Below are 13257 nucleotides of genomic sequence, written 5' to 3'. Positions count from 1 at the left end.
AGGGGCATATTATTGAAAATCTGCTTCACCTTAACTATTTTCCCCCAGTAAATCATGAACAATCTAGGGAAGTAAATAATGGCCATAAAGATATGAATCTTATGAGCAACTAAATACCTCATGTTGATAATCTGTCACTACCGAATTGAATACTGAGATACAGGTCTAAATGCCCCCCCCCCCCCTAAAACTTTTAAAACCTGTCTGAAAACTCACTTTTATTCCTTGGTTTTTAATGCGTTCTATGTGTTTTTATATATGTTTGATGTTTTATTCCTTGTGCAGCACTTTGTAAACCTGTTTTTTTTTAAATGTGCTAAATAAATAAAAATGGATTGGATACAGTTTGTATCTGCATTGGTATCCCAGATGTTCAAATCTGAATTTTACTTCTTAAATTTTTGTGTCTCAATTTGCCAATTTGAGCAACTGGATTTTTTAAAGATTGAATTTGTAGATCTGAATTATTGAATTTGAGCAATTTAGCAAAAAACTTGGTATCTGAATTGATGAACCCTATACAAAACATACATGAAATAACATTTTTGACATTGCACGACTTGAAATTGAATATTGAAACTTTCCAAGAGGGAAATTCAGACCACATAAATGACGATGGTATTAAATATTCAAAATGGAGTATTGAGTGGTGAATACACTTCTAAATTAGAAATTCAGTTGATTTAAGGCCATTAGTTGCATCCTACTTTACAGAATTGAAAGGATTCATATGAAAATCTTAAAAGGACCAGCTCAAAACTCATGTCAGCACCACGGTCGTAACCTGTGATGAGGGGTAACAAGTAGACATTGCCTCATTTTATAGGCTCACAACCAAAAATGGGCTCACAACTAAAAAATATTGTTGTATAAGGCTTACAAGACCCCTTCTGTGGCAGCTACAGTCTGTGGTATCTTGGCGATGACACGTCGTCTCAGCATTTTTAGGACTAATGCTGTACTGGCCGGTAGGTGGCAGCATGCACCTTTTCAGCTGGTGATCTGCCATCACTCATGGTAACCGCAAAACAAGAAGAAGACGTGGTGGCGCAACACAGTTTAGCTAGCAGAGACTGTAGGGTTCATGACAGCTGCCCTCATCCACAATAACGAAACAACTTAGCTTAATTTTCTGTTCCCCCTGGTTTTCTTATGACATCCTTCAAACCCCGCGACAACATCGCACTATGTTCGAGGTAACGTACACAACTTAGCTGCTATTCGGGCTTTTATTGTACAGCTAACTAGCTAGGTGACATTAGATACAGTTCGTTAGTCTGGTATGCAGATAAATAAGAAGTTAACATTACGGTAACGTAAACGTAACTTACCTTGTTAGGTGTGGGTCGACTAAGGTGACATTGGTTTGGAGATGAATACCGTTCCACTCCTAAGTTACATTTAACAACAGCTAAATTGTCAGAATAGCTTGATTGCTAGCTAGTTAGCCAGTGACGTTCTTTTTAATTAAATTATCTTATCTTGCGTTGCGTTCAGTAACGTAACATTATTGAAGTTATCCAGGGGAATGTTTTTTTTCAGTGCTCCCGAATCACAGACGCCTGTGCCATCCATTAAAGGTGTTCACAGAAACTGTCAGTTTCTTTTAAACATGTTTCCTTATGCGTGATCTCACTAATGTAGGTTAAGCATGTACATGTTTACTTTCTACCAGATACATAACTTAGATAGATATATTCAAATGTGTATATTAGGGTAAACCTCTTGAGATGCACCATCTCGTTTTTGAGGGGGTCCTTAGATAGATAGATAGATAGGGAGGGAGGTAGACAGGTAGAGCGATACACTGAACAAAATTATAAATGCTTTTGTTTTTAGCTTCATTCGTCATGAGCTGAACACAAAGATCTAAGACTTTCTACACAAAATACCTATTTTTCTCAAATATTGTTCACAAATCTGTCAAAATCTGTGTTAGTGAGCACCTCTCCTTTACCGAGATAATCCATCCACCTCACAGATGCATGTAGCATATCAAGATGCTGGTCAGACAGCATGGGTATTGCACAGGTGTGCCTTAGGCTGGCCACAATAAAAATGTGCAGTTCCATCACACAGCACAATGATGTTGAGGGAGCGTGTAATGTATTACTCAGATAGAGATGCTATACAGGTGTGTAGTAATACAGGGATATGAAGTAACTATAATGATAAATAGGCCTACTGAGGTATTGTGTCATTATGAACACTAATGAGCTGGTTTTCATGTGAGAAAATCAAAGTTTGTGATTGTTGGTTATGGGAAGAGTTATTTTCAAATAGGAATACGATTAAGATTCATTGTTGAATAATCTGCCACTTAGTTTGTTCATTGATTCATCATTTAGTCTATAAAATGTCAGAAAATTGTAAGTGTTGTCATGACGTGTTGTAGCAAGAAAAGTTTGGTTTAATGAGATGTAGCCTAACACGCCTAATAAGAAAGTCTCTGAATAACAGAGTAATAATTGAATAATTTTGTATCTAGTAATAACAACAAAATATGTGATAATAATTTTTAAATATCTTGCTAGAACGTGAAAACAATTTTCTCGGTATAACAAGAAATGGTGGCAGCAATATACTGCAATAAATACTATAAAAGTGGGCATAATATTCATTATAATATGTTTTCTAAAGTAAGTTTCAAATGGCTGCAAATTAGTTTTCATGCCATACAGAAAACAATAGACACCAGTGGTTGCCAGTGAAGACAGATAAAATGTATATATATGCCGAATTTTGCATGTCTGCCGAGAATTGTAGGAAAATGCATTAAAGTTCTGCTTTTAAACGCTATACTATTCTTTGTGGGGTTCATCAATAGTGATAAATTATCAGTATATATTTTATGAACGTTAATCGTTAATATATTATTGCACTTAGTAAAAGTACCAATTCTTGAGATTCAGCAAAAACATGTGGCGTTAACCACGTTCAAACAGCAAAGTGTCCTAAAAGGATCTTAAGAAGTGAATTGTATAATTCGGCAAAACAGATATTGTAGGCTGCCTACGGAAATTTGCATCCACCTCGAGGTGTATGCAATTCACGGCAGGCATGCAGAATTCGGCACACCTGCGCTGCAAAATGTCACTAGACCTCGTGGGAGCAAGGCCTGAGTCAAGTCACGGCGTCTGACTTGACAGCGCTGTTTTTGTTCCCCTATCTATCAAGTCGGACATGTACATTAAACAATATTAAATTACACTTTTGCTGTGAGAAGACAGGACTGGCAATGCGGGCAATACATGAGAAATACATGAACACACCCACGTTGTAACAATAGGATATTATTCTGCTGTACTTTTTCAAGCTAAAGATGTAAATATAGTAACCTATATGGTCCTTACTGGGTTTAATTCTATGCATAACAGAATTAAAAAAAACACGTTTCTGAGGTTTGTTTCTAGGTGTCTGTCTTTATTCCTTATTAGGATGCTGAATTCCAAGATCCATTGTCACTGAGTCTAAATGAAAACTATGATGACCAGAATTCGCCACATCATGATTCAAAAAAAGCACCAGCAAGCCCCGACTACAATTGTGAGACGCCAGAGATTCAAGTAATCATTAAAGAAGAGGAGGACGGCTGGACTGTGAGTGAAAATCGTGAGTGTAAAATCTTAAATATCAGCATCACCTTTCTAGATGACGTACACACATTATGTCACTCGATTGTGACTTTTCACATTTTTGTTTTGCCTTGTAATGTTAAACACAGATGACAGCTTCAACTCAGAGGGAAAAAAGGAGGACACTTCCACACACACATGTCATCCCCACCTCCAAGCATGTGGGATGGAGAGCTCCATTTCTCACGGAGTAAAGACACGCCAGAGAGTATATTCGGTGGAGAAATGCTCCGAGGAGTCTGGCGGCCCCACTCTCTCTGGGCAGAGCTCCTCTGCCAGAGAGGGGCGGCAGAGACACATGCTCATGGACTCTGATGAGAAACCTAAGATTTCCTGTAGATGTGGAAAAGCGACGGGAAACGTGATTGTGCATCAGTGCAGTAATACAGTACATGAGATGACCCCCAGTCACAAAAGGAACATGAAATCCCTTCAGAGAGCACATGCAGGGGATGTGTGTTGCACTCAAGACCAGAGCCTTGACGTAAAACAAAGCACATCTGTGACAACAGAAGCAGAACTTCATGAGACCAAAAGATCAGCACCTTGCCAAACAGTATGTAAAATACTTTACTTTATAAATTGTTTTTCTAATCATATAGTAGTGGTTTCATATTATCAGCATCACCTCAAGGACTGAAAACTGAAGTTTCTTGCTTATTTATTGGTTTATGCATTTCTTTAAAATAATGTCACAATGGGACCACTCGTACGAACAGATTTGTGGCATGTACGAGTGATTTAGGTAAAAACAAAATTCTCAAGTGGTCCAGACCTATGAGAAATAAAGGAAGCGTTGTAGCTGCGAGGAAAATTCTTTCACTTCAACATCTTTCTCAGTGTCTTTATGCAAGTCTAGTGTCTTCCTCTATTGAACCGACAGCAGCCTATAATATTCTGTGTCTCCCTGACTGTTATGCTCCCATGGCTGCCTTTCATATTAGGTCCTGAAGCTGATTTAACTTCACATAAACCCTTCCGTCATTATGTCTGTACACAGTAAAGCGCTGATAACACATCCTTGGTAACATTTTCTAATTGTTTAGAAAAGTAGCCGTATATGATATGATCATATCCCACAACTCTGCACCTCCTTATGAACAGGTGACATTAATCAGGCTGAAAGGAGCGATTATGTCCGGTTGAGATAGTTTGGTGAATCTGACATTAAACACTTGAATATGAAAACTTCTTGCATGAGGCCCAGTGACATGATAAACAATAAAACTGCCATTTTTAGATTAGTTTAAGTATCAAACAAAGTGGGATGAGAGATTTTTTGTCACTAGTCATTCCAACTAAATGAGCGAAATGTTCTAATCTGGTGTCTCTACCTATTGGCAGATTAGCTTTGTGGGTAAAGACCCCCAAAAGATGCATTAAATAAACTCCTTGACAATGTGATCTGTATTTAGGATTCTCCTGAACATAAGCCCCCGATGTCACATGGACTCAAGATGGCACCTGCAAACTTAGAGGACCAGACTCTCCATTTGACTGTCAGATTGCACGCAGGGGATGAGGAGGAACAAGAGGAGGAACAAGATGAAGAAATTGGTGGCTTAATCAACTCTGATGGAGAAGTGGTGGAATGGGATGCCAGTAAGTGATTCATAAAAGCATGTTAACGCAAGCAGTACACACACATTTGTTCAAGGGATCACCCTTGTTTCTGTTTCTTGTTTCTGAGTTTTAGAGTTTATTTGATATTTATTATTATTTGATTATTTTAAGTAGCAGACAAATTCACTCACCACCCACTTTATAAGGTACACCTGTTCAATTACTTGTTAACACAAATGGCTAATTAACCAATCACATGGCAGGAACTCAGTGCATTTAGACGCAGCCAAGACAGCCGAGGATCACAATCATGAGGAAATGGGATTAAAGTGACTTTAAACATGGCATGGTTGCTGGTCTGAGTATTTCAGAAACTGCTGATCTACTGGGATTTTCACGCATAACCATCTCTAGGGTTTACAGAGAATGGTCTGAAAAAGAGGAAATATCCAGTGAGCGGTGGTAGTGTGGATAAAAATGCCTTGTTGATGTCAGAGGTCAGAGGAGAATGGGCAGACTGCTTAGAGATGACAAAAAGGCAACAATAACCCAAATAACCACTCGTTACAACCAAGATATGCTGAATACCTTCTCAGAATGCACAACATGTCGAACCTTGAAGCAGATGGGCTACAGCAGCAGAAGACCACACCGGGTGCCACTCCTGTCAGCTGAGAACAGGAAACCGAGGCTACAGAATTGGACAAAAGAAGATTGGAAAAAAGATTGCCTGGTCTAATGAGTCTCTATTTCAGCTGTGACATTCAGATGGTAGGTTCAAAATTTGGAGTAAACAACATGAAAGCATGGATCCATCCTTCCTTATATCAACAGATTCAGGCTGGTGGTGGTGGTGTAATCGTGTGGGGGATATTTTGTTGGCACACGTTTGGCCCCTACCAATTGAGCAATGTTTAAATGCGACAGCCTACATGAGTGTTGTTGCTGACCATGTTCATCCCTTTATGACCACAGTGTACCATCTTCTGATGGCTACTACCAGCAGGATAATGCACCATGTCACAAAGCTCAGATCATCTCAAACTGGTTACTTGAACTTGACAATGAGTTCACTGTACTCCAATACAGTATCCACAGACACCAGATCTCCATCCAATAGAGCACCTTTGGGATGTGGTGGAACGGGAGATTCACATCATGGATGTGCAGCAAACAAATCTGCAGCAACTGTGTGATGCTATCATGTCAATATGGACCAAAGTCTCTGAGGAATGTTTCCAACTCCTTGTTGAAAGTATGCCACAAAGAATTAAGGCAGTTCTCTCATCCAAAAAGGGGTCAAACCCAGTACTAGCAAGGTGTACCTAATAAAGTGGCCGGTGGATGTGTAAGACATTACAAGATCTATTGGGTTGGGAATTGGCAAGTATTTCCAAAACAAGACCTTTTAGCTTTATGAAAATTTTATAGCACCTTAGGTCTTTTGTAATTACACATTTAGTTTATCAGTACATTGACTTTATCCATAACATTTATGTCAGGCCTGAATGCATAAACTACACTTTTAAAGTGATGTTGACAATGTTGAAAATCCCTTGTCCTGTCAGTTATCTCCGAACCTGAGCCCACTATCTTGATTGTTACAGGAGACAGTCCTGACCGGATCTCTAATTGCACAGACAGTCCTCACCGGAGCAAGGTAATTCGTCTTAATTTATAAATTTTGCGTTGCAAAGGCCTTAAGAAGGGCTGTCCTCTTCAAGTCTCTTGAAACCTCTGCGTGCATACAGTGGGGGAAATAAGTATTGAACGCGTCAACATTTTGTTCAGTAAACATGTTTCCAATGAGGCTATTCACATGAAAGTTTCACTAGCCTTTGGTATTAACTCAAGAAATCCACACATATAAAGATATCCAAACATTAAAGACCACAAATAAAGTAATGTGCAATGAAGTAGAATGACACGGGGGGAAAAAAAGGTATTGAACATGCTAAGAGAAAGCAGGTCTCCAAGGTAAGGCAAGGAACCAGCTGCAATCCATTAGTACTTAGGAGGTTTAATTACTTTCTACTATCAGTGCAACGTGATATCAGCTGGGTTAGTAAATTGATGGTCTACGAATAGGCTTTTCGTTATTAAGGTGCCACACAAGAAACATCTTATGATGGGTAAAAGCAAAGAGCTTTCGTTTGCCAACCTTATTGTTACGAAACATATTGATGGAATCGGATACAGACATATTTCAAAACTTCTGAATCTTCCAGTAAACACCATTGGGGCCGTTATCCACAAGTGGAAGCACCATCACTCAGTCATCACCCGGCCACGCACAGGGGCTCCTCGCAAGATTTCTGACCAGGGAGTCAGAATGGTCAGAAGAGTAGCCCAAGACCCACGGACCACTCGGAAAGCGCTCCAAAAACACTTGGAGGCAGCAGGTACCATTTTCACAGAGAAAACAATAGGCAATGCACTCCACTGCCATGGCCTGTATGTACGCTCACCCCACAAGACTCCATTACTAAAGAGAAGGCATGTCGAAGCTCGTTTAAAGTTTGCTACAACTCATTTGCACAAGCCAATGAAATACTGGGAGGTGTAGTCTGGTCAGACGAGAGCAAGTTCGAACTTTTTGGCTGTCCTACTAAACACCGTGTTTGAAGAAGAAATGGCACTACACACCACCCTAAAAACACTATACCAACAGTGAATTTTGGAGGTGAAAGCTTCATGGTGTGGGCATCATGGTACTGGCAGACTTCATATAATTGAAGGAAGAATGAATAGAGCCTTTTACTGGCAGATTATTGACGAGAATCTGCCGGCACCATCCACCAAGATAATGATGATGAGACGTGGGTGGACCTTCCAGCAGGATAATGATCTGAAGCATACAGCAAAGGAAACAATCAATTGGTTACGGAGAAAAAGAATCAAGGTGTTGGAATAGCCCTGTCAATCTTCTGACTTGAATCCAATTTAACATTTGTGGAAAGAGCTAAAGACCAAGGTTCACAAGAGGCCCCCCAGAATCTTCAAGATTTAAAGACAGCATGTTTAGAAGAATGGGCCAAAATCACCCCTGAATACTGCGGCCAATTAATTTCTTCTTAAAGGAGGTGTCTGGAAGCTGTGATTTCAAACAAAGGCTTCTCCACTAAGTATTAAATAAAATTATGTTGGCGTGTTCTTTATATTATATATTCAATACTTTTCCTGTGTCATTCTACTTAATTACACACAACTTTATTTATGGTCTTCAATGTTTGGATTTCTTTATGTGTGGATTGTTTGAGTTAATACCAAAGTGTGGATAGCCAGCCAGCCATCCATCCATCGTCAACCGCTTATCCTGCGTACAGGGTCGCGGGGGGGCTGGAGCCAATCCCAGCTGGCATCGGGCGAAAGGCGGGGTACACCCTGGACAGGTCGCCAGTCCATCACAGTCATGTGGATAGCCCCATTATTTCCCCCCACTATATATAGCATATAATTACACTGCAAGTAATACAATGCAACAGCCTACAGAGTAACAGTAAAGCTGAGCGAATATGTGCCTTGCAAAACCTGAAAATGGAATTTTGTAAAGCAGCTTTACCAGTTTGACATAGTAGAAATATAAGTATTGAATATATATATATAGAATGCCAGAAGTATGATGTGCTTAATTAAATTGTCGTAAGTGTCCCTAAAACCACCTGTCCCTGCAGTGGGTGTCTGCTGAAATTAGTTTCTTGTTTAGGGATGAAGCAGAGTTTAAATTTTATATTTGTTTTCTTGGGATAATGATTTTACTGTCCAAACTGTTTGGAATAGCAGAGTGTAACTTCTGATTTATGGTATATTTCACCTTTTAAACGTTAACATCAAAATGTAATAATGAACCAAAACTTAGTTACCAGAGGTGTGAGTCTTCAGCACCACTGCATCGTAGATAACCAGGCAGGATTACTACTTACCAGTCACCACTTGCCTGCAGTTGCAAGTGCAGCACTATGCTGACCCCACACGGATCAGAAGAAACAACACGTTACTGCCACCGAATAGTTTGGATTACATCCTGTAACTACTACTATAAAAAAGTATATATATCTGCTGTGTTACCCAGGGAGGGTGTGGGGGGTATGTTTCTGATGGTTTTTAATGATTATGATCACAGGGTGTCGTCCTGTCCGAGTCTCAGCTGCAAGGCCAAAACCAGAGAGACAGCAGTAGTCCAACACTCATCATGGAAGTTGTGTCTGTGGGGGAAGATGAAGAAAGGGAAGAAGGGGAGGAAAAAGAGAGAGTAGTAAAGATGGCAGCTGCCTCACCCTTATATCGTGGTAAACGCAAGTCATAAGAAAAATGAACACTGTGGAGGTTGTAAATGAGAGTTATGACTTAGTTCTTTCGTGATGCTTTTGCACACAATGTTACCAGGAAAGAGACAGAGAAGAAGGAAGAAGGTTCCCGAAGTAACAGTGGTGTCATTAAACGTCTCAGACGCAGAGAAAGACGTTCCTGCAAAACCTGGTGAGTGAGGTTATAAATATTCAATATATTGGTTTAAACAATACATGTGGAGGATTCAGAAGTGTCAAGAGTTTGGCGGGTTGTTTTATTCTAAATTATAGAATCCAAATTATATAAGTATGGTAAATATATACTGTATGTAAGTTTTATTTATATATTTTCATATGGTAATATTTTCTGCTGTTCTTTGTCACAAAGCAAAAAGAAGGGGCAGAAGAAAGATTTCAGAAGTTCCACTGTTGTCTGGTGAAGACCTAGAGGCAGAGCCAGGAAGTGAGTGTTCCTCGTAACTTTTATGGTGATTGAATTGATGTTGTTTGCATCTATAAGAATTATTTGGCATTTTATCGTTTTGTTATAATACATGTTACTTTTTATGTTATAGTATCAAGGCGCACCCGAAGAAAGAGAAATGTCCCAATTATAGTGGAATCAGAAGAATTAAACTCAAAACCTGTCCGCCGCGTTGCTGGTAAGACAAAAAGTAGGGTCTGGTATCACTCTTAGTTGATTCTGAAACCAATTCTGCTCGTTAATTCTGGTTAATTTAATGTTATTTGAGCAAGAAAAGAAAAGCAGGTCTACTTAAAGATGTGGACATTTGTGGAGTTTCAGTTTTAAATATTGTACAGTGGAGTGTCAAAATAATTAGTCACTAATGCAATAAACATTTTTGTCTCTTTAACCAGCAAAGCGTCCTTACAGAAGAAGGAAAGATGCCAAACAATCTGCTGAAGGAGGAGAAAGCACGAGTGTTTCTGCTGGTAAGAGCAAATAAAATGCTCCACAAGGGCGTATAACCAGCGCTGTAGGGCAGCTCCAGCTAAGACCATGTTATCCCACGGTTAGCTCAATTTTATAGTGTTGACTGGTAATTTACGGCATAATAAAATTACTTCTGCCATGGCTGCCTGCAGTTAATTAACCCGGTGCAGTGATTTAGAACAATGGATTGACTGTTGACAGGAACTATGACTTTAATGTGCAGCTCTGTCATACAACAGCACTCATTAACACAAACAATCATCATCCTACACATGACGAAGGTTACATGTGTTGGCATGTAGAATGGGCCTGACTATGAACACGCAATCTACATTTTGTTCAACGTGAAGGAGTGAGTTTGAGTTTGTTAAAGTGTTTAATACCTAAAAAGAAAGACAATGTATCTAATAATTATTGTTACAAACAAATGAAGTCTATTAACACAGAATCTGGTTGGTATGTGACTGGAGTCTAAAAGTTCATTTTGTAAGCATTAAAGTAACAGCCTTACCTTGTAAGTTCATCCTCTTTTTTTCCCCCACATAGGGAAGAAGCGTCCTGGCAGAAAGATGGTTCGTGTTCCAACAGAAATACCTCCAGAGCTCCTGAAAAAGCCGAAAGAGAAGATAGAGTACCACTGCTCAGTGTGTGGCAAAGAATTTCCTCATGCCTACAAACTAGAGAGGCACGAGCTGATCCATACAGGAGAGAAACCTTACTGCTGCTCCATCTGTGGTCGGGGTTTCAACCAGAAGGGAAATCTCAAAACACACTACAAAGTCCACTTAGGTGAGACTGGATCATACTTAATCATTTACGGTTACCTCCTAGAATATTTGCACCTCTATTGCTGTCTCTCTCACTGACAGACATTACTAAAGATTTAGTGCCAAATTGCAAAAAAAGTTGTCCTGAGTTTTGTCTTTTTCATGTATGACCTGTATCGTTTTTTTTATCTGCCTAGATTTTTAAAAAAACTATAACTTTAACAATATATACGATTGGTAGCCCATAGACATCAATGACATCAGTCTAGGAGCAGGTAAATTTAACTTCATGTTGTCAGTTGAATAATTAACCTTTTTGCTGCTGCATCATTGTACACAGAGCAATACAGGAAAACCAGAATGGCTTTTTAAACCTAGTCTTGTCATTTTATAACCCAACTGTAGAGTAATGGAAAAGGAAAGTAGAGCCGCGCAACGGAGAGGAAGAAATTTAATTTAACATCTGAAGATTCATCCCAAAACTTCCAACTAAGTCAGCTTGGAAAAGCAAAATTGATTGGAGTACCCAAATATATACTTGGCTTAATGTAAATAATAAGTGGAGTAAAATTGAAGTCTTAAACAATACAAAGATTGTTATATTCGAGTGAACTATTAATACTAGAGTAAAACAGGATCTGTCTCTCCTTTGTCTCTGTGAAGGTCGTAAGGGTGCTGATTTTGACAGTGAGGTGGATCCCATAGCGTCAGAACTGTCTGAATACTTGAAGTCTCTGCCGGGAGAGTCCAGGATCAGATCATCCCTCCGTTGCCTGGAATGTGGAAAAGAATGTGAGAGTCATTCAGCTTTACAAGCACACCACATTACTACACACACCTTGTGAATCAGACGCAGCCGAGCACGGCTCATCACAGCTTCTCTTCTGCCGCCGCTGTGGCATTCAGTTCCATGAAAAAGAAAAGCTAGAAGAACATATGAAAACACACGTGAAGGAGAAGCCCTACTCGTGTCCCGACTGTGGCAAGAGGTTCATCAATGAAAGCTACATACAAATTCACCAACGGATCCATACTGGGGAGAAACCGTTCCTCTGCTCCCAGTGCGGCAGAGGTTTCCACCTGGCCTCCTCTCTCAAGCTGCATGAGATGCAGCACTCCGGGGAGAGGCCGTTCGCATGTTCCATCTGTGGGAAGACGTTTCGGATAAACTCGTACCTGACGGCACATTACCAGACCCACATTAAAGATAGACCTTTCATTTGTGGCGTCTGTGGGAAGGGCTACTCCAGAGCTGAGGAACTGAAGGTGCACCACAGGCTTCACACCGGAGAGAGACCCTACGAGTGTGGGGAATGTGGGAAGAGCTTCATTTACCGCCAGGGTCTGCGGCAGCATCAGCGCACACATGCCGGAAGACGCATCGGGCCAACCAGACAGCTTGGTAGACCGAAGCAAGACGCCAGGCTGGACATCTAACTGTCGATCTATTGGTGCATTTATTTGCTGTTAACTGTGTTTGAAGATATTACAGTAAATTGCGCTTCTTTCCTGTACTTCTTCCTTCCATTCCTCCCACCTACAGCAGAGATGATTACTGTGTCTGAAAACATGCGCTACAAAGTCAGTGTGGGTTGCCAAGAATAATGTGGAAGCTTACTGTGTTGTCTGTCTTGTAATCACGTTTTGTACCCATTTTTTTTTATGTTAACTCTTCTCTAGTAGCCCATCTGTACAATTTGAGTGCCTTTGTATCCTGCATGCCAAATGCTAATATTTAATGTTTAAAAAAGTATGCACTATATACTTGTTATTTTAAAGTCCATGATGATGGAATACAGAAATTTTTCAGAAATGTCTGAGTTTTTTTCTACATTTAAAATAATATATGCTTACATTATGACGTATGTAATCAGACCTATTTCCCCTCTTTTGACAGTTGGTATTATGGTAGTCCAACACATTAAACAAAAACTCTACCTCTCATACATAAACGCCGAAGTTACCGGTTCCTAAAGTAAGAAAACATTCAAAATCGTGTTGGTATCAAGTCTTCATCTGCTGTAGTCTTGAAAAGTCTCAAAGAACAG

At 39.8% G+C, this 13257-nt stretch overlaps 1 protein-coding gene across 2 annotated transcripts; it reads left to right on the top strand.

The window, feature by feature from the left end:
* The first annotated feature begins 1032 nt into the window (after nucleotides 1-1032).
* Nucleotides 1033-13022, top strand: LOC119898671 (zinc finger and BTB domain-containing protein 11-like). 2 transcript variants are annotated; one of them, XM_038712845.1, is made up of 12 exons: nucleotides 1033-1196; nucleotides 3438-3612; nucleotides 3725-4191; nucleotides 5051-5237; nucleotides 6806-6858; nucleotides 9322-9487; nucleotides 9585-9677; nucleotides 9876-9950; nucleotides 10063-10149; nucleotides 10367-10441; nucleotides 10989-11231; nucleotides 11873-13022. In XM_038712845.1, exons 1-12 carry the CDS (start codon nucleotides 1188-1190, stop codon nucleotides 12052-12054), a joined length of 1812 nt encoding a protein of 603 aa, XP_038568773.1. In that variant the 5' UTR covers nucleotides 1033-1187; the 3' UTR covers nucleotides 12055-13022. The 2 variants fall into 2 exon arrangements, with proteins under 2 accessions (XP_038568773.1, XP_038568774.1); XM_038712846.1 differs by lacking the exon at nucleotides 1033-1196 and having other exon boundaries at nucleotides 3462-3599.
* The last annotated feature ends 235 nt before the right edge of the window (nucleotides 13023-13257 follow it).

Source organism: Micropterus salmoides, unplaced genomic scaffold (genome assembly GCF_014851395.1).
Source record: "Micropterus salmoides isolate LMB-PRFRI ecotype aquatic unplaced genomic scaffold, ASM1485139v1 Ms_hic_scaffold_12, whole genome shotgun sequence".
Classification (NCBI taxonomy): domain Eukaryota; kingdom Metazoa; phylum Chordata; class Actinopteri; order Centrarchiformes; family Centrarchidae; genus Micropterus; species Micropterus salmoides.
This window is presented reverse-complemented; position numbering and strand designations above follow the sequence as displayed.